Source organism: Monodon monoceros, unplaced genomic scaffold (genome assembly GCF_005190385.1).
Source record: "Monodon monoceros isolate NGI ecotype Baffin Bay Population unplaced genomic scaffold, NGI_Narwhal_1 Super_Scaffold_15, whole genome shotgun sequence".
Lineage (NCBI taxonomy): Eukaryota > Metazoa > Chordata > Mammalia > Artiodactyla > Monodontidae > Monodon > Monodon monoceros.
In genome coordinates this window covers 67895501-67918012 of record NW_021703771.1, presented here as the reverse complement: position 1 = coordinate 67918012, position 22512 = coordinate 67895501, and the positions used below count along the sequence as shown (strand labels likewise).

General features: G+C 40.5%; 1 protein-coding gene across 4 annotated transcripts in view; it reads right to left on the bottom strand.

The window, feature by feature from the left end:
- PHACTR2 (phosphatase and actin regulator 2) overlaps positions 1-22512 on the bottom strand; it is a 253020-nt gene that overhangs the window by 91701 nt on the left and 138807 nt on the right. For all 4 annotated transcript variants that reach the window (XR_003793690.1, XM_029223676.1, XM_029223674.1 and 1 more), the window contains exon 2: positions 106-273. Coding sequence is in view for 3 of the 4 variants with exons in the window: in XM_029223676.1 (XP_029079509.1) it covers positions 106-273 (168 nt within the window). In the remaining variant the exon portion in view is untranslated. The remainder of the gene's footprint in view (positions 1-105; positions 274-22512) is intronic.

Sequence of the window (22512 nt, the reverse complement as noted above, 5' to 3'; positions counted from 1 at the left end):
ATAGATTAATTTTTTTCCCTGAAAAAAAAAACGCTGCAAGATATAATTTTTTACCTTTTGGAAAATTTAACAATTTATCTTCTAACAAAATTATGATGTTCCTACCTGCTGATGTCTCTCTAAATTTGTCACTGGTCTTCTTTTTCCTCCATTTCCAAGGCTTAAAGATTTTACCAATGGTGGAGAGTTTCCCCTTTCTCTTGAAGGGAGGTGTTTGGGAGCCTGCTGTTGGGCCATCTGAGTTTGCTATAGAAGCTTTGTCCAGTCCGTCAACTGTATAAAGAAAGTCAAGTCAGAGAAAAGCTGTAATAAAAGTTTGAAACAACATCATCTATGTCTTCTTGCACTGTTCAAAGTAAATATGCCCGCTTTAATTGGAATCTCACATAAAGTTTATTTTGCCCCATTTCCCTGCCAGTAGAACTCCTCTAATATCAATCAATAAATCAATCATTCAGAAATTACAGTCCCCTTAGATAATCATTTTGAGGAAACAGAAAAGAAATAAGAGACCTACATAAAAGGTAAGGCCAGATAAATAAGGGTCTGCGAAACAGCTGAATCCATCTGCAACAACTACATCAATATTTTGTGCAGAAATAGAGTATTCTAAGTGAAACAGGATGTTCCTCCAGAGACTAGTTTGGCATTCTCAGTAATGAAAATGACAGTTATGGTGTAGTTAAAACCAGGTTTTTTTCCTTCACAAAATAAAATTTAGTGCCAAGAAGCTAAATTCTAAATTTTACTATACTAAAACTATCTTTTGCTTGTTACAAAAAAGTTTCTAGCTTCAAATAAACTGATAACTATCACGAATGACAAAAAATACATGGAAAATATGGATGTCGTAGGTAATAGAACATATCTTTATGTGCCTCACATCATTTCATCAATCAGAAGAAAGGCCCCAAACCTTAAGTTGCCTTACACTATGTTCATAACAGAAAGAAGATGCTGATAACTTATATTACCCCAAAGATTAAATTTCAATGGCAAAAAACGGGAAGCAACTAAAGAATGGATAACTATGGTATTTTTCATGCAATGAAGTAGCACTCAGCAATTTAAAGAAAAGGAGCCATTGATACCTACAAACAATGTGAATGTATCTCAAAAACACTGTACTGGCAAAAAACAGCAACACACAAAAGAGTACATACTGTGTGGTTCTATGTATATGAAGTTCTAAAAAAGGCAAAATGAATTTATGGGAAAACAGAAAAAAGAAGAAAGAAAGAAAACCAGAACAGTAGTTGCTTCTTGGAGCGAAATGGATGTGGGAATTAATTGAGAAGAGGCTTGAGGGATTTTCCTGGGGTGATGGAAATTATCTCAATAAAGGATGGATTATACAAAATGCATCAAATGGTATTTATGATATTGTGCATTTTTCTTTTTGTAAAATCTACCATTAAAAAAACCATAAATAAGTAGTGAAGTCCAATTAATGGCATGCATGCTGATGTGTTTAGGGATGAAGTGTACTGATGTCCATCAAAAATAATAAATTGATGGATAGATGGAATGGAGATGGATAAATTCACAATATAGTAAAATATAGCAAAATGTTAAGTGTTGAATCTAGGTGGTGGGTGTGTGGTCATTAGTTGCATAATTCTTCCATCTCCAAAACTTTCACAATAAAATATTGGGAAAAATAAAACAAAAATTGAATGGCAAGAACCTCTGCTTCTAGGAAAATGGAGTAAACTTACTTTTTCCTACTTCTCCTGCTACATACAACTAAAAAAAACCCTGAATGCTATATATAAAAGAAACATGAAAAGACTATATAAGGTGAAAAGAAAGTAGGCCAGCTTGGGACCTCAGGACCTAAGAAGCAACATGGAGGTAAGATCCCTGGGTTTTCCTTTAGTCTCATGTATTCCAGACTGGCAGCTGAACCTGAAAACAATGGGCACAGACCAAAAAAAACTCACAAAAGCCTACTCTCTCTAGCCAAAGGAGCAGGAAAGGGACAGCCTAGCAAGACAGAAAACTTTTAGACAATAACTGCTCCACTCCAGCCAAACACCACAGAAGAAACTATGACCATCCAAGCCAAGAAAGGCTGAGTGGGTAGAGTAGACTTCTACCCTCTAATGAGGAGCCCCAAAACCCCTATCAGAGTGGTGTCAGAGAGGACCAAGTAGGGAGCCAGGACCTTCCTGTGCACCAGCTGTTAATGAAGCATCCTCTACATTGTCAGTGGAGACCATGTGGGAACCTGGTCTTCCACCCATACCCAGTAATGAGGTATCTCTTATTCTCCTTCCCCGCCAGTATTGGGGTCACACCAAACCACTGCTCAGTGGGAACAAGACCACCCCCACCCACTATGGTGTCAGCAGAGACCACGTGGGGATCTGGAAATTGAACCGTGTCCAAGAGTAATGAAGACCCTTCCCCCCATATCTGCCGCCAGATATCAACAGAGGATGAAGGGAGAACCTGGGTGTTCACCTCCACCTGGCAGTAATGAGGTGGCACCCCTCGCTTCCCTTGCTGGAGAGGTGTTAAAGCCCGTTAAAACAAAAGGTTTCCATAACATTTACAGTCTCATAATATAATACAAAAATGTTTTAAGTTTCAATCAAAAATCACTTGACATATCAAGAACCAGGATAATCTTAAATTGAATAAAAAAGGACAGTCAATACAATGCCAATACCTTAATCCTTATAAGTTCTCCTTCCAAACAAGGAGATAAATCCTGTTCTTCCCACTCATAAAGTCAACTCTAATTTCAGGCAGAAATGCAAGTTCGGCAGTGACTGATTCTTCTGTAAATGGTTCCTAACCCTACTTTACCCCAGCCACGTTGGCCACGGTGCAGCAGGCAGAGATATGGGAAGGACTAATTTGGAAGCTAAGCCAGAGTTAAAAAGTTAAATCCTTATTTACTTTACTTCCACTCCTGTCCAACTGCCTTCCTTAAACTAGGGGCAAACCCAGGGAGAAACTGACCATATGGTATTTCTTCTCCACTGAGACTTTACGCTGAAGGTTCAATTTTGAACAATTTAAATGCTGTGAAATATAGAAGGACTGACTATTACAAACATGGGAACTAAAGTTACCATCTCAAATTCACCTCCATGGCTACAGACACACATTTAGTTCTCATTTTCTCTCAACCCACATATCCGGTTCCCTGACACTCCATCAAAATTCTGCTTTTGATCTGAACCACTAAGGAATAGTCTATTTTTTCTCCTGAAGACAAAAACAAACGAAAACAAAAATTAAATATTCCTTAGGTGACAGATGGGGAGACTGAATGAGGTAGTTGCAAAATGAAAGCCTTCATGTTAAATTCATAGCTACATAAGACATTAACTGTCATACCTTTCTTTATTTGGCATTTACAGTTTTAGTCTTTATCTCTCCTCCAGAAGGGGCCTGGGCCAGTGCCAATGACCACAGCAGAACACGCACACACATACCTTTTTCCTGATTGAATGAATCCACCTATAATTTTGTAATTATTGGGCTATTACAGTAAACCACACTTGCAATTAGGAACCATACGTCGGCACCGTTGGCCACAGGGCCATTGTACTTCTTGTAAATCATGAACATGAAGGGGACTGCCACCTGATTTGGAGTAGTATAAGCAGAATATTTACTCCCGTCTTTCCTCCAAACACCTAGGACACTGCCAGGACCATTGATAATTCTTTTATTTTTCTTTTGGACCAATTTACCATTAAAGTCACTTTGAAATTTTTGAAACAGTTTTTCACAACAAATCTAGTGAATTTGGCATTTACACACAGATAAGAATTGCCAGGTAAAGCCCAGATGAAAGTCTGATTTCCCTGTTTTATTTTTATTTTTTTTAACATCCATCTTTTTATTTATTTATTATTATTATTTTTTGGCCACGCCACTCGGCCTGCAGGATCTTAGTTCCCCAACCCAGGATCAAACCTGTGCTCCCTGAAGTGGAAGCGCGGAGTCTTAACCACTGGACCACAAGGGAAATCCCTGATTTTCCTGTTTTACATGTTTACTTTGATCCACTTACATGTTATGAAGAGTGACCTGTCATTCAGCAGGACTTTCTTTTTCACACTGGAAATCAACATTTAAAAATATTTAATTAATTAATTAATTTAAAATCTCCTTGAGGAGGAGATTAATAAAATTTATTTACTTTTAATTATTTTTTTAAAATTATTTTATTCATTTATTTTTGGCTGCATTGGGGCTTCGTTGCTGAGTGCGGGCTTTCTCTAGTTGTGGTGAGTGGGGTCTACTCTTCGTTGTGGTGTGTGAGCTTCTCATTGCTGTGGCTCCTCTTGTTGCAGAGCATGGGCTCTAGGCACATGGGCCTCAGCAGTGGTGGCTTGTGGGCTCTAGAGTGCAGGCTCAGCAGTTGTGGCACACGGGCCTAGTTGCTCTGCGGCATGTGGGATCTTCCCGGACCAGGACTCAAACCCGTGTCCCCTGTATTGGCAGGCAGGTTCCTAACCACTGTGCCACCAGGGAAGCCCCTACTTTTAATTATTTTTTAAAAATTTTTATTTGAGTATAGTTGATATACAGTATTGTATTAGTTTCTGCTGTACAGCAAAGTGAAGCAGTTATACATACACATATATCCACTCTTTTTTAGATTCTTTTCCCATATAGGCCATTACAGAGTATTGAGTAGAGTTCCCTGTGCTATACAGTAGGGCCTTATTAGTTATCTATTTTATATAGTGTGTATATGTCAATCCAAATCTCCCAGTTTATCCCCCTATCCTTATCTCCTGGTAACCATAAGTTTGTTTTCTACATCTGTGACTCTACTTCTGTTTTTGTAAATAAGTTCCTTTACTTTTAATTTTATATTGGAGTATACTTGATTAACAATGATGTGTTAGTTACAGGTGTACAGCAAGGTGATTCAGTTATACCCATACAAGTATCCATTCTTTTTCAAATTCTTTTCCCACTTAGGTTATCACAGAATATTGAGCCAAGTAAATATTATTTAAATATTTTTAAAAACAGTCATTAGCTGTTCAAATGTAGACATTTTAAATGACACAGCTCAGTCTATCTTCCCACAAAAGTAAGCTCATTCCTAACAGGATTTCCCTGCACCAGCAACCAGTAAGATCCAGAAAATACATGAAGATTTTACTTTTCATTTAAACGGAAATTTATCAATTAGACAATCCCAGTGCTACTGTGACCACAGAAGGCAAAAATAAATGAAGCTAGATAATTATCATATAAATTAAATTATAGACTTGGAGAGTCTTTTCTTTGAGATCTGAGAACTGAATGACAAGGATTCTTAGAAAAAGTAATCCTATTTAATACAAGTTTGTAGTATTTTTATAATGTTCAATAGTTCTCTAATAGTCTAGATATTCATTTTTGGTTTTTCTCCACACAATTATTTCAGTCACTGAGAAAGTGAGACAAATGTGGCAGAACATTCCACCTCACAAATTTCGTAGGTGAAAGATCATTTAGAAAAGAACCTCAATAAAAGAATTCCCAGTACTCATTCTAAAGAAAGTGATAGCCACTCTGAGAAAAAACGGTGGCAAAGATGGCCTCAACTGTCCTCTAAATATCCTTACATATCTTTTTTTTTTTTTAATTTTAAAATTTTTTTGGCTGCGTTGGGTCTTCGTTGCTGCATGCGGGCATTCTCTAGTTGCGGCGAGAGGGGGCTACTCTTTGTTGCGGTGCACGGGCTTCTCGTGGCAGTGACTTCTCTTGTTACAAAGCACGGGCTCTACGTACGCGGGCTTCACTAGTTGTGGCTCGCGGGTTCTAGAACGCAGGCTCAGTAGTTGTGGCGCACGGGCTTAGCTGCTCCGCGGCATGTGGGATCTTCCCGGACCAGGGCTCGAACCCGAGTTCCCTGCATTGGCAGGTGGAGTCTTAACCACTGTGCCACAAGGGAATTCCCTATCCTTACATATCTGAAGGTTAATGAGAGTACATTTTTGAAGCCCAGTATTAACAAAAACAAAGCGAACTCATATGTGGTTTAAAAAAAAAGTGTTGATAATACTCTGCTGTACTAAGTATATGCTTACAATACTACTCATAGCGATTTTATTGGACCAAAGAATGTACCTATTAAAAGGGCATTGTACAAAAACATCTGACATTTAAAAATCAAGAACTTAGGGACTGCCCTGGTGGCGAAGTGGTTAAGAATCCGCCTGCCAATGCAGGGGACACGGGTTCGAGCCCTGGTCTGGGAAGATCCCACATGCCGCGGAGCAACTATGCCCATGTGCCACAACTACTGAGCCTGCACTCTACAGGCCGCGAGCCACAACTACTGGGCCTGCATGCCACACCTACTGAAGCCCATGCGCCTAGAGCCCATGCTTTGCAACAAGAAAAGCCACAATGAGAAGCCTGCACACCGCAACGAAGAGTAGCCCCCGCTTGCTGCAACTAGAGAAAGCCCATGTGCAGCAATGAAGACCCAACATAGCCAAAAATAAATAAATTTATTTTTTAAAAAATCAAGTACTGAAAGAAGTAAGAAAACAAGCAAACCAAAGTTTATTTCCTTAATATATGGCTTCTAGGCTATTTTCTTTGTGCCTTTGTAAGTTATTATGCTTATGTAATAATATCACTATATATATATTTTATTTCTATTACAGTTTTTATGTTTCCACTATAATTCTGTCACCTTCCTCTTTAAAGGCCACAGAACACATGGCAAAGAAACATTAGGGCTGCACTTAGGGAAGATTTAACTTTATTTCCTACCCCTACATGAGGCCTCTCTCTCACAAAACAGTGACTTAGAAAACATGCTGTCAGACAGGGGCATACATCCAGTTCTGGGCACAGAACCAAGTAGACAACAAGGTCAGAGGGAATGGATGCTATGAGCCGTCACAGACGAGATTGGATTAGGGAAGCCAAGTGGCTATCCTTGTCTTGAGTTGTCTAAAGGAGATCCTTCCTCTCTTGCTAATCAGCATTAACACTGGGTTGGATCAAATCTCTTCCTTTTGGGAGTAGGATGAATGACCAGTGGAAGGCAAGTGAAAAGGGACAGAAGAATAAAAATGTGTGGCATTACATGGCGTTAGGAGTTAATTCTGAAACTGGTATACTTGTAAACTGGATGGAACAAATAGATGGTGGATGTTAGGAGCCAGATTTGTCAGTCTTGGAAAGGAAGGTTACAGATAAGCAAGGCAGAAGCTAGAGTGATCCATGTGGCACTGAATTAGAGTTGGAGGCATCAGTATGAACTCCTGTTTTGGCAAGAGAGAGAGAAAGAAGGAGACAGATGACAGATAGGTAATAGGTATGTGTATATACGTGGCTCAGTATACACATGTATTTCCTATTCATTCTGAGGGGCTAGAAGCAATGACACCCCAGGGAGCACTCAGGTCTTGGTTTCTAATAGCAGTCTCCAGTAAAAGGAATCAGACCTTTTTCCAGAAATGGCTGCTTCTAGGGTTGGAGCAAGGAAAATACTAGATGAGCTTGGAGCATCTTATAGTGCCAGAAAGTAAACAAGCACTCAAAAAACATTCTGATGAGACAATGTCAAAGTCACACAGGAGCCAATAAGAGAGCCCCACAGGCCAAAGATGGAACAACTTGAGCAATAAAATAAACACTGCAGTATTAGATAATAATTCAAAGTATATCTGTGAGTCCATACTGAATAAATAAATAAATGTGGGACAACAGAAAAGTCTGTACAGAAGAATCGCCATTAATTTATATAAATACTCCACTCTCAAGAAGGTGGATCTCAACTCCCCACCCCTGAAATGTGGGCTATACATGGTGACTTCCTTCGAAAGACTTCGGTATAGGGAATTCCCTCGAGGTCCAGTGGTTGGGACTCCATGCTTTCACTGCCGAGGGCCTGGGTTCGATCCCTGGTCAGGGAACTAAAATCCCACAGGCCGCGCAGTGCGGCCAAAAATAAATATATATAATTTTAAAAAAAAAAGACTTCGGGATGGAAAGGTAGGGAAAAAGAGGGACTTCACAGTGGAGAAACCTGATAAACACTAACTCAACCAAATGATGGATGTTAACTTGATCAGTGATAAGTCATGTTGAGAGCATGAACCCTTGATATGATGGATGAGAATCAGATGTTGAAACCTATAACCCCATTGTAACCATAAGAAAAGCATTAGACAAACCAAACTGAGGGACATTTACAAAATACCTGACCAATAAATACACCTCAAGGTCATTAAAACAAGGGAAGTCTGAGAAATTGTCCCAGACCAGAGGAGGCTAAGGAGACATTCTGAACAAATGTAAAGCAGTATCCTGGATGGAAGCCTGGAATAACAACAACAAAAAGGATCTTAGGGAAAAACTAGTGAAATCCTAACAAACTGTGGGGTTTAGTCAATAATAATGCACCAAAACTCCTTCCTTGGTTGTAACAAATGTATTCTACTCATTTAAGAGATGAACAGCAGGAGACACTAAGCTGGAGGTATATGAGAACTCTCTGTACTTTCTTTGCAATTCTTCTGCACATCTAGAACTATTCTAAAATAAGGGGTTCATTTTTTAAAATGTGGATTAACTAGCAAGGAGAGGATGAGGACTTAGGAGATTCCTAGGGGACAGGATATCAGTTGTAGAGAGACCTCGATGGTGGTGTCATTTATCAACAGTAAAGATTTCTACTCTAAGTTTTAGGAAGTAATATGTTTTAGAATTGCCTATTTTTCTCTCCAAAATCTCCCTTTATTAATACTTTCAACTCCCAGTATTTTATCACTAAGAGAATATTTACAGGTCATCAAATTGCTGTTTCAACACTTTGTATTACATGATGGATGGATCCCAATAAGGTAAGTGGTATCTAATATCTTGCAAAAGAGTAGACAATGGGCCCAGTTACTACTGATCACAGTTACTGTGGAACCACAAAGACAGAGGCAATCCCCAACGCATGCGTGTGTGCAGTACTAGTAGCATGCACTGCTAACATAGAACAACAAATCTGGGAATAAAAATGTTTTAAGTTACTTGTACTTTATTTTTAAATCACTGAAGCTCAATTATTTTCAACAATAAACTTCTATTTGGGAACCAAAAGTAAATTTAAAAGACTGAAATTTATTTCATGACAATGGAGGATAGCTTTTCTAGCTTATCCATTTTTTTCCCTGAACTCATGGGCATGGGAGAAGAGTGGTATAATTCCAGAACAGAAATCCCACTGCTCCCACTGGTGTGAGAGGTTTGATGAGCAGACCCAACCAAGGACTAGTCGCTGACCCATCCTGGGTTTCATTCTTTCCTGAAAGTGGAAATTCACAAGCACTTTATTAAGAGCAGAATTAATAATCACTATTATTTATTGAGTATTTACTGTGTGCCAGGCACTGTGTTAAGGACTTTACCTGCATTAGCTCATGCTAATTCTTACAATAGCTCTGAGATAAGTACCATTATTGGTCCCATTTTTGAGATGAGGAAACTCAGATACACAGAGACTAAGCATCTAATTCAGTATCTGGGACATCGTGTGTGTGTGTGTGTGTGTGTGTGTGTGTGTGTGTGTGTGTGTGTGTTTATATACATAATAGAGAAAGTTAAATAAATATTTATCAACTAAATATATGACTAGATAATGAATAAATAGGTATCTTCCTCAAGTGACACACCGAGCAGGTGGCAGAGAGCTTGGATCAGAAGTCAGGTCTGTCTGCCTCCTGAGCTGGCCCTCTTAACCACCATAGCGCAAGGGCTGCTTTAAGTCGGCAAACTGTAAGACAGGATTCCTCCTCTTACAGAGTTCGCGGTAAGGTGGGGGAAGCAGACATGATCAGTGGTCAATGATGCCAGCCAACTGGGGAGGTGCCGGAATAAAGGCAAAAGCAGAGAGAACAGTGAACTCTGGCTGGTGTGGCTTGGGACTATTTCACAGGGAATGGGGAGACCTGAACTGGGACGGCCAAGATGAGTAGCCTTTCCGGTGGAAATCAAGGAGGGAATGCCTCAAAAGTGAACAAATTAAGGATGGCTGACCTTTTAAAGTAATGCCAATAAAAATGTTCTCATTATCTCAGTGCTGTGCTCATAAGAGACACATGAGACATATTTATAGAAAAAAATATAAACAAATTTATAAAGTCCTATCTTTGAACGTGTGAAATAGTTAAATGTGAAATTTTTAAAAAGGATCTAGAGAATTTTTGAACTTTCTATACATCAATGTATATAACACTAGATAAAAATCTGAGAAAGGGCTTCCCTGGTGGCACAGTGGTTGAGGGTCCGCCTGCCGATGCAGGGACACGGGCTCGTGCCCCGGTCCGGGAAGATCCCACATGCCGCGGAGCGGCTGGGCCCGTGAGCCATGGCCGCTGAGCCTGCGCATCCGGAGCCTGTGCTCCGCAACGGGAGAGGCCACAACAGTGAGAGGCCCGCATACCACAAAAAAAAAAAAAAAAAAAAATCTGAGAAAAATACAATTTTAGACTTAGATCTTAGATGACACAGAAGAAAACTGCTTTTCACCTGCTGATAGTTCTTTTTAAAAATAATCAGCATTAAGGTAATAATCATGGCTAAAAATATATTTTAAATTGTTTAGCCACCATCTTTTGAAATGCAGCAAGAGTAAAAAGAACAGAATGTAAACAAGAAATTAAATTCAAAGAAAAATATCTCCAATTGCCCTTCCACATGCATCACTTACAGACTTTCTTGGTCACATCATACTTGTCACCAGCAGTAAATCTGTAGATATTTTTGACTTTTGTTGTTGTTGTTAATTTCACAAGCGTTTCCAGGTATGTGAGAAGAGCAGAGGTCAAGAGGCTCATGTGAAACTGGATTGTAATTGACTAGGTGGCTCCCTTCTGCACCTGACCTTACTTTAATCGATTGAAACTAGACCTCAAAAAACAATTTTTTTTTAGAAAAAAAGAATAGAATGTGAAAAACGTTGCCGCAATAGAGTAAAATGAAGGAATTTTAGTTTCTCTGGAGGAAGACTAATATTTGTTCACTAGTTAATTAATTATATACTAGACTATAATTTGCCATTAAGTTGCCTATTTCCATTCCACTGTCACTTGAAAGTGGAATGAAATGAAATCACTTGAAAGAAATGATAAAGTTAGCTAAAGGGACTTGGGATGAAATCAGTATTTCCCACTGTCACTGAGATTAATACTATGAAGATTTTTCAAAATTATGTTTGAGGTATAACATGCATACAGCAAGCAAATGATTTTGTACATGCAACCACCATCCAGATCAAGGTCTAGGTCATTTCCAAGAAAACCTGCTTGTGCTCCTTCCCAGTCAATACCATCCTCTCCATCCATGCCCACAAATAACCACTGTTTTGACTTCCGTCGCCACTCATTTGTTTTACCTGTTCTTGAACTTCAACTTAGTGCAATTATGCAACATACTCTTCTGTGTCTGTCTTCCTTCACCGAACATTGTGTCTGAGACTCCTCTAAATACACGAGCATTTCAAAGCAAAGCTACCTAGGAACAAAATGAAAAATATGCCATCTATCTCAGCAAGACCTCAGATGGGAGAGTACTTGAACATGATGAGCTTTTTCACAGCTCTTGCTTTCACAAAGGATATCACTTCCATTTTCTTTACCTGGAACACGTAAATAATATCTCCTTCCCCTTACTAGATTTCTGAGAAAGCTCATCTACCTTTCCACCATTTTTTGAGGTTGCCCTGAAGCCATGCTAAATTAGAAGCTCACCTCTAATGATGATGAAGCAGTTTATTTTCTGTAAATAATGACAACTTTATGTTTAGTCTTATTCTGTACATTAGAGCAGGCAGCAGTCTGAGCAATGCTGTTCAGAGAAACACTGAGTATAACATTATCCATTACAGGAACAACTCTGTTTATCACAGGAGTTCTACATTACTCTCTCTATATTAAAGCCCTATATATGAGGACACTGAGACCCAAGAAGGCTATGTGGCTTTCCGAATAATTAACTAGTGACAGAGACATCGTCTAGGTCATCTGACTCCTGATCAGGGTTTTTTTTCCCCATTCTCTCAGGCTATCCTCATTGGAGTATGATAGTTAAACTCATGGTGAACCAGCGGCACCTCCTAGTACCTCTAAAAGAGCAGTAAGACTCTGCAGAGCAAAAAGCAAAGAAGATGTCACACAATTAGGACAGGCAATAAATCTCAGTAAATGTTCTGGGTTTTGACCATCCAGTTGGGATGGTTAACTGTAAAGCCACGAAGAGAACAGAGTCACAGACCCAACTCTGCTACTTAACTGGCCCTGTGACCTTGAGCAAGGACCCCAATATTTCACTGTGGAAATTATAAGACTAAGTTAAATGATCACTAGGCTCAATACGATTGGTATAGTTCTACATCACATTAGGACCTGTTCTAAGTGCTTCATGACTATTGCCTTGTTGTCACCACAACCCTATAAAACAGGTGCTATTAGGATTTCCATTTTATAAGTGAGGAAGTTGAAGTCCAGAGAGACCAAGCAATTTACCCAAGGTCACACAGCTGGTCAGAGGGATTTAAACTCAGGTAGCTTGCCTCCTGAGTATCCCTTGCACAAGATGGGTCAGGAGACTGTGGGTGGGAATTGGGCTATATTTTAAGAGAAGGCGAGACATAAAGCCTAATGAATAATAATTCAATTCTATGCCCAACTGCTTCTTTGGACTAACCCAACGAGATAGGGCAAATACTGTTTTACTCTCCAAAACAATGCCCACTGTCACCACAGTTAACTTCATGCTGGTTGCAGGCAGTGTATCCTCTTCGCTTATATTAACTACAGTCATTTGATTGCACAGAATCCTTATTTCACATAGTATTAATTTTAGAAATTTGATACCATCAGTTTTTTGACTTGTTTTTCTAACAGAGGCAGCCATTATTTTTAAACCCCCAAAGGGAAAAGCTACTAAAGACTTCCATCTGTCTTGCAAACACTGACAGAGAATTTCAGAGTTTAAACTTGTGGACGATAGACCTGCAGAAGGAGCATGTTTGTGCAGCTGTATGACATCCTGGTGCACTGACATGAACAATATCCCCTAGACTTGCTACAGGATATTTAACAGATTAAATAATGTCACTTGTATTTAGGGTTTGAAGAAACTCTGATTGAATAGGAAAAGGGTCACTTTGCAAATGGAAAATCAATTTTAATATAAACAAAAGCATTTTAAGTTTCGTATATCACTGTTATTGCTATAAGCAAAGTGTTCTAGGAAGAGATATGATGGCTGTGTTTAGGAATAGCAAGAAGTGTGCTACAGAGACACAAGAAAGGAACAAACCAATTTCCTACCTTCCTTCCCTTCCTGAGCCAACAACCCTCAGAGTCTGGGGTGGGGAGCAGGTCATGGTATATGGAGGGTGTGCTGTGCTTGTGGAAAGGAAGAAAAAGTTGACACATCTCCAGTGGACAAATTACCAAGTGAGAGAGAAATGGCACCTCTATGTGAAGATGGTGACCACTCAGTTCATGCTGAGCGTGTACATGGGGATGAAACTTTAGGAGAGAAGCTGGCAGACCTTAGATATAAATTGTAAAATAAAATATAATGAAATTCGGGACTTCCCTGGTGGTCCAGTGGTTAAGACTCGGCGCTTCCACGGCAGGGGGAGCGGGTTCGATCCCTGGTCCGGGTACTAAGATCTCACATGCTGCATGGTACGGCCAAAAAATAAAAATAAATAAATAAAATATACGCTAAAGTCAGTAAAAATTTTTTTTTAAATCTAATGAAATTTCACGATTTTGAAGTGAATGGTTACATTCTGCCCCCAACAAAATTACGAAAAATTTCCCATAGAGGATGAATGTAACAGAAGTATTATTAAAATAACACATTAAATCTGGACCAATATCTTTGGGTCAAAAGATCCATGAGAGTCTACATGTAACATGACTAACTCTCTTTGCAGTCCCCTGGCAGTCACACCAAGTTCTGTGAAGAGCCTGGGGGCCACATGTAAAAGTCTGGACTATCCCCCCAAGGCAGAAATGAAACCTTATACAATGGAACTCAGGACACTAGGAGATACAAGCCATAGGCTCATACAATGGAAGGCAGAAAGCTGGTAGAATTTATGTCAATTAGTCATACAGAGTCCCCAAGGCACTCAGGTTTATATCCCTGTCATTCAGTTAAGAGGTGACTGTAACAACCCAGGCATCTGAACTTGGACAGGAAGAGAGAAAATGGACTGGAAATGATGAATGGCTCCAAGAGATACTGAGGAGGAAGTAAGGAGGCTGAGAAGCTGCCTGGAGAAGGCACAGGCGACTCATGGCCAGAACCTCTCCGAGGATGTGGTGGGATATAAAGAGGAGATGGAGACTTGGAGACAAGATCTATGGCTTGAGCTCAGGCGCTATGAACATTCAGGGGAAGATGTCAGCAGACAATCAGAAATACAGTACTGGCACATTAGCAAGAAATCAGAGTTGAAGTTAAAGAAGTTATTTGGGGTGGTCTTTCAAACCAAAGCGCAGTTAAGTTTACCTCTTAGAGGTTGATTACATTGAGGTAGTAGCCTTTACTCGGAAAGGTAAATCATCTAAGTAAATTGGAACTAAATCCCAATTGTTTTTGTTTTATCCATTCTTTTCAAGCATTACACATGAGAATTTGAATCTCTCAGAATACTAGGAAACCATCTAGAAAACCATGAAACCATATTTTTAACCTGAAACCAAATTCTTTCATAACAATATTAGGGATACTGAGCTCTGTGTTGCTACTTCAGACTTCTGATTCACTAAATCAGAAACTGGGAGAATTACAAGGCCCTTTGCATAGCAGCCCAGAGTCGTGACGGCAAATATCGGACTACATAATGTAACATGCCCAGTTACCAGGAATCATTCTCGAAGACTGGCAACCAGCAAGTTTTTGTTCCAATCCAAACAGAGAACATCACCTCTCCTATCTCTACTTTCAACTGAGAATCAAATATCTCCTGTTATACCGGTATCCTAAGGGGGGAAAACACACATGGAGAAATGCTTGACATTTATGTTGCTCTGTAAGAAAACTTCCAGAGCAGTAAGAAAATGTTCTGTTAAATTCCAAGAACCTGGGACTTCTTTCGTACTAGGAATCAGCAGGTAAAGGGAGAAGTTTAGTTGATTTGTTTTACGTTCACGAGGTGTGGGGAGATGCTCAAGCACGTTTATGGGCTGAGATGAAAGAGCCTGGAGGGAGGAAGAAAGTGAAGATCCAAGAGAGAAGGGACTAGCCTGTGGGAACTGAATGCCCTCAGGATAACCGCAGGCTTGGGTGGAGCAGCAGAGCCTGAACCTAATGTGGTGCATATGAGGAAGTGACCAGGAAATCAGGAAACGACAGCGGCATAGAGATGGTAAGAGAAACTCAGCAGGGTGGCACGTATTTCAAATAAGAATCCATACAATACTGGAAGCAAAACAGGCAGGAATGGTGATCGGGAGTGGATCGAAGGTCAACAGTAAGGGGTGAAGGAAAACTGAGCCTCTTCCAACGGGGGAGAGCTGCCAAGGAGAGGCAGGTTTCAGACACAATGAGAAAGAGGAGGAAGGAGAAGTCCACCGAAAGATGAGGATGTGGGAAACTCTGCTTCCTGTGGAATGGAGTCATCCATCCATAATTAATTTCTTGAGTAACTATTATAGACAAGGTAATGCACTGGCGCTACGACAGTGAGCAAAAATGCAATGGATCTCTGCCCTTAAGGAGACTTATGGTCTATGATGGGGGCTGACATTATCCTGGCGACCATCCATTCCAATGTAGAAAAATGGCAGGTACCGAGCGCACAGGCGATGCGGTACCTACAGGCATAGCATGAAATGGTCTCCAAGTTCTGAGTTAAAATTCAGGATAAAACTGTTTGTGCGTTACAGAGATTTAGTCCAGTTTCATAACATTGCTTAAAAGGTAGAAACACCCGGTCTCAATTAAGCTGGAAACCATTTAAAAGTCACTGAAAAGCAAAGGATGAACATTCCTTAGTTTGTATACCTAATTCTCTAGAGATGGAGATGAGAGAGAGAGAGAGAGAGAGGCAGAATTCTATTAGTGGTTTTTTAAAAAAATAATTTTACAGTAATGATGCCTTTAGGATTAACTTTAATTTTTTTCCCTCCAATATAGTCACTAAACATGTCCCACTTAACAAAATGTTCTATTTTGGTTTCTTTCTTGAAAATGACATGTGTGTCAAGCAAGCGTTCCAGAGAACGAGTTGTACCAGCAAGACTTGGGTATAACACCACACGGAACGCCTCTGAATCCACTTAGGGCACCATCAAGCCAACCAGCTGATTCCAAAGTTCTTTTCTGATATAATGTTTATTAAGATTTTCAATACTGGCCTGAAGGAATGTTGAATGTGTACTAGAATGATGAAAAAAAGCCCATAACTGAGATTCAGAAGTAGCTAGTTGCAACTCACCAACTTTTCCAGAAGCCATAAAACTATTTTTAATTGTGATTCTCATTAAGTGAGTAGGGGGAAAAAACTTGCCTCTTCAAGGAGTAAGTGTATGAAGAAAAGGGGATAGTCCTCCCTGCTATGTCAGCAGTCCCATGAGGATAGGGACCAAAGGGGCTTTATTACTGGTGGTGACCCCCACCCTGTGCATAAGCCACAGAAGGTACTTAATAAATATTTACAGAATGAATAACTAAGTCACGGACAAGTGTTTGGCAATAATTTACAAGGCCTGGCCTATCTAGGCCATGATTTATTTTAGCAAGTCTTTAGATTTTTCACACAGAGGAAACTGTTTCCAACAGTGCCTTCCTGTAGAATTCCAAATATTTTGCAAGATAATATAACAGACACTAAAGTTTGAAATTGAGAAAACATCAAAGCCAGCAGGAAGGAAGATTAACCGTCAGAAGAATGGTACACACATTGTTGACAAACTTTTCAGGTGAACAAACAACTGCTGCTTACTATGTAATTTTAACTCATTTTAAAAGACAACCATCAAAGACAAATCACTGAAAAGAACAGCTGGAATCATTCCGATGTGAAATTATCTTTCAGGAACTTTCTCTTTTCACACAGTGGTGAAATTATTATTATTATTTTTTAAAGAAGCTACCTATCCACACACACCACGCTGACATCGCCCCTTCTCGGAACACTGAGCACATCAGGCATGTCAGATTTGTCTTCAGTCCTAATAGGGGAAGTCATAGAGGCAACTCACTTTCATGGTAAAGAAACTAGGAAAGGTAAGCTATCTAACTAAACTGGAACTAAATCCCAATTGTTTTTCTTTTTTCCATTCTTTTCAGGCCTTCAACATGAGAATTTGAATCTCTCAGAAAACTAGGAAACCATCTAGAAAACCATATTTTTAATCTGAAACCAAATTCTTTCATAACAATATTAGGGATACTGAGCTCTGTGTTGCTACTTCAGACTTCTGATTCACTAACTACATCAGAAACTGGGAGAATTACAAGGCCCTTTGCATAGCAGCCCAGGGTCGTGACGGCAAATATCGGACTACATAATGTAACATGCCCGGTTACCGGGAATCATTCTCGAAGACTGGCAACCAGCAAGTTTTTGTTCCAATCCAAACAGAAAACATCACCTCTCCTATCTCTACTTTCAATTGAGAATCAAATTATCTCCTGTTATACCAGTATCTTAAGGGGGGAAAATACAAATGGAGAAATGATTGACACTTATGTTGCTCTATATGAAAACTTCCAAAGAAGAAAATGTTTTGTTTTGTTAAATTCTTTAGTTTATTTGGCACCCTGGTAACACTCTGTACACGCTTTTTAAAAAAGAAATAATTAGGGGCTTCCCTGGTGACGCAGTGGTTAAGAATCCGCCTGCCAGTTCAGGGGACATGGGTTAGAGCCCTGGCCCGGGAAGATCCCACATGCTGTGGAGCAGCTAAGCCCGTGCGCCACAACTACTGAGCCTGCGCTCTAGAGCCCACAAGCCACAACTACTGAAGCCCGCGTGCCTAGAGCCCATGCTCCGCAACAAGAGAAGCCACTGCAATGAGAAGCCCGCGCACCACAACGAAGAGTAGCCCCTGCTCGCCGCAACTAGAGAAAGCCCGCGCACAGCAACGAAGACCCAACACAGCCAAAAATAAAATAAAATAATTTTTTTAAAAAAAGAAATAATTAGTCATTTAAGTATAAACGCAAACCTGTGAGTACTGTAGAGGAAAAACATGGGCTTTGGGGCCAGAAAGACTTGAATAAGCTCTTCCTCCACATCCTAGCTGGTAACCTTGGGCAAGTCCTTGAAACTTTCAGAGTCTCTGCCTCATCCGTAGAATGGGATAACACAATTACCATTCGGGTTGTTGCCCGGGTAACAGAGATAATATATGTGAAGGGTCATCCTGCCTCATCAATACTCAAGAAAGGTCAATGCCTCCCACTTCTCCTAGTTCCCACTCAAGCAAGTGGAGCAAGTGGAAAAGGGGCTCTTAAAAGGTTTGGAGGCGAATAAATGATAGAATTGGATTATTTCTGATATGTAGCAATGGGGGCAATGAAATTTCTTTGAAAGCTATTTTCCTGGTCTTCCAGAGGGCTCCAGGAAAACAAAACACCCCCCCACCCCCCCGCAAACAGACTCCTACATAGACCTGCCCTCATTCTCCACTGTTCTCAAGACAATTGCTGGGAGCTGCTGAGACCAACGAGCGCTCAAGGGACAGCCCCGTTATTCTCTAGCAGAAATGCCCTGGACTAAGGAAAGGCACAAAGCAAGAAGGTCAACATCACCTACAAGAATGGGAGGGAGTAGCTAGAACCGGACCCAGCTCTATTTCCCACCCGCTGGGAAGTTGTACAATTTGTTTTTACACTTAAACCTGCAAAAAATAATAAATTACTTTAACAAAAACCTATTTTATTCAAAAGACTGCTTGCTTACTTGGTTAATAAAATACTCAGTGATTCATGTTGAAAATCCAGTTATGGAACTGTCTACATCTAGTTGGGCTACAAGTTTTTGTTCCTTTTAGTTTAGTTTTGTTTTTTGGGTTTTTTTTCTTTTTGCTATAGCTGCCAAGCATAGGAAACTACATTTTACTCCTGTTTCCAAATATGCCTAATGTCAAAATCTAGAGAGGAAAAACAGTTCCGTTTTGTGACTCTTAACCTCAGATCCTTTGCAGTTAAGGCCATCTTTAAGTTCAACACAGATAGCTAAGTCCTGAAGGACTCCTGTTTACTGGGACTCATTAGCCACTGAACTGGAGAAGAAATCATTGCAAAGGAGGCCTCTGTTTATTCTACACCCTTCCCTTTTTGAGATCTAACCAGAACCTCGTGCCCTTTCTCTTCGCCCCTAGGATTAGGTCTCCAGGAATAAAAATAAGGTTGGACTGGCATTGCAAGACCACAAGCAATTATTAATTAAAACCTGACCCGTTATTTCCACTTTATAATAAAGACTTCATTTTCTAAGCCTTAGGATATTGAATTTTGCATCTGAAATATCAGGGTCTTGGTCCAAGTGAAGTGTTCTCACCTGGAAGGGCACCAATGTTCTGTGACTTTTAACCTTCCTTAGCTTGAGTGTTCAGATTCTAATCTGCAAAATGCCTTAAAAGACGAAAGTGACAGTCACAACTAAGGGGTGTGGAGGCTTGGCTAAGGGTTCCTGCGTGCCCCCACTGCCACCCCATCACTATTTGGATCCAAATCAAGGGCCGAAAGAACTGGGTCCTATGTGCAGCTTTTTCTGGCAATGTTTTCTATCTCAGACATCTCAAGGTCTAACTTACTTCTAGGAAACTCCTGGTCCAGAAGATGCCTTTAAAAAATGAAATAATTTCTGAGGTTACTAGAGAATTTTAAATCCTTTTCAGAGAGGATCTAGGATTGCTAGATTCAGATGCACCCAAATCTTACTTGTGTGCCTAAATGTCTTGAGGGACCTATTCCATTTAAATTAAGGGATTTTGAACCTCAAGGAGGTGAGTGTGCTTTTGAAGAACTGTCTTCATGACTTGTGACAAAATGAGCCAGTCCACTCCAACTGTCCATCCCAGCGAAGAGTGTCCTGTGAAATTTAATAAGAGATAGGAAGGTATCAACGAAAGCCTTCTGGGTGTTTTGCAACGTGATGGGATATAATACAAATGTGTTTAGTCACACACGAGTCATCTTTGGATTACCAACCTGACTCAATGGGGCTGCTACATTTTCTGGTGAGAACATTCTTGTTCTGGTTTTACTTTGACAGGTGTTTAAACACTACCTTTCTTTAGCGTCCCTATCCATTTTCCTTCTTATTTTAGCAGCTCTTTGTGAGGAGACATGTCACTCTGCAGGATATCAAACACATCTAAGACAATGATAGCATACAGAGTAAGAAAAATCAAATCGAGAAAAAAAAAAGTATATATGGAGTGACAACAAAACACTTCTCAAAATAGACTGCCTCCCATCCGGGCACCTCAAAGAAGATTATAAAACCAGTCAGGCAGCGCATATATAGTTGCTGACCACACTGGAATCAGAATCTTGATAAGCTCTTTTTTTTTTCTGTCAGCATGACTCAAATCAAGTTGGTGTTCTTATCACAAGATACTGGTAATTATTTCTTACACAATTATGGTGGAAATATAATGTTCCCATAGACTATTTACCAATTTCACCCTATATACGCTTTACATTCTATGCTTCACTTCTTGAGTGGCACTGCCTAGTGACACGGGTTGATTGCCATTGCTGAAAATCACCTTCAGTGCATCCTCTTACTCAAGTCGTATGTACTGAATAAGTGGCATTGTTGGAGTGAGCAGAGAAGAGGCTGTACTCTGTTAAGGAGTGGAACTGAAGAACCCAGAGAAAAGAACAATGGATCTGATGTGCTTATGGGCCATTGTGAATGGATCCCAGTTTGTAAACTTGTTTTAAGGACAGTGTTACAGCCTGAATTGTGTCTCCCCAAATTCACATGTTGAAGCCAATTCCAAGAATCTCAGAATATGACTGTATTGGATATGGCCCTTAACGAGGTAATTAAGGTAAAATGAGGTCCTACGGGTGGGCCCTCATCCAATATGACTGGTGTCTTTATAAGAAAATAATTTTGGACATAGACATGTGAGTTCACAGAGGAAAGACCGTATGAGGACACAGGAAGAAGGAAGAAGGTGGCATCTACAAGCCCCAGAGGCCTCAGAAGAAAACAAACCTTGATCTTGGACTTCTAAGTTCCTTTTTTTTTTTTTGGCTGTGTCGGGTCTCACTTGCGGCACACGGGACCTTTCATTGAGGTGCGCAGGCTTCTCTCTAGCTGTGGCATGCAGGTTTTCTATTTTCTAATTGTGGCACGCGGGCTCCAGTGCATGTGGGCTGTGTAGTTTGCAGCACGCAGGCTCTCTCATTGAGGCGCACGAGCTCAGTAGTTGCAGCACGCGGACTTAGTTGCCCGGGGCATGTGGGATCTTAGTTCCCCAACCAGGGATCGAACCTGAGTCCCCTGCATTGGAAGACGGATTCTCTACCAGTGGACCACCAGGGAAGTCCTTTGGACATCTAAGTCCTAAGTTCTTGGACTCTGAAACTGTGAGAAAATAAATTTCGGTTGCTTAAGCCACTCAGTCTGTGATAATTTGTTACAGTAGCCCTAGCAAACTAATAGAGACATTTATTATTGTCTGTAAAGCTATGTATTCATACATTGAAGGCAGTGAAAATGTCACACGGCTTTCAACCTCACCTCTACCTCTCTCCACCGCAAAGAGGGGAAAAGAAAGCGTCTCTAAAGGTTTCTGCTCTGCTGACTTTACGATGGCTTCGTAAATTAAAACATCACCATTTGAAGAATGAGCTATAACGTGTTCTGACATTCTGTGGTTAGATGATTCAGGGGGGTCAGTTTTCTAAAAGTGCACAGTTCTAGATTCTTTTTAAAATCTCAAGATTGATTTTATCCTTTTCATGTTTTCTTTCAAAAAACTGGCAGCCGAGTACTTTCCAAGAGACAGAATACCTGTCGCACACATATGTATACAATTCCATTTTAGAAGACGTTAGGAAAATGAAGCTCAGCTCAGTTGGGCCCGCAGTAACATTCGACATGAGCTCCGTTAACTTGTTCTGCCTTATTCCAAGTTTCCATCCTCAGCCGGCTCCTCCGCAGACAGCCTGGCAGGCCAGCACAAGTTAACTTTACAGATGTAGAGGAAAATTTGAAAAACACAAAAATCTCTTTAAATAGATGGAATTGGCAACAGCAATCCTGAATTGTCCGTCAGGTTGCCCCTCTCAGTCCTATGAGGCTACCCAGCTGTTGTCAGAAACATTTTTATTCTAGAAGGAAGGTCCAGGACTTCCCTGGTGGCGCAGTGGTTGAGAGTCCGCCTGACGATGCAGGGGACACGGGTTCGTGCCCCGGTCTGGGAGGATCCCACATGCCGCGGAGCGGCTGGGCCCGTGAGCCATGGCCGCTGAGCCTGCGCGTCGGGAGCCTGTGCTCCACAGCGGGAGAGGCCACAGCAGTGAGAGGTCCACGTACCG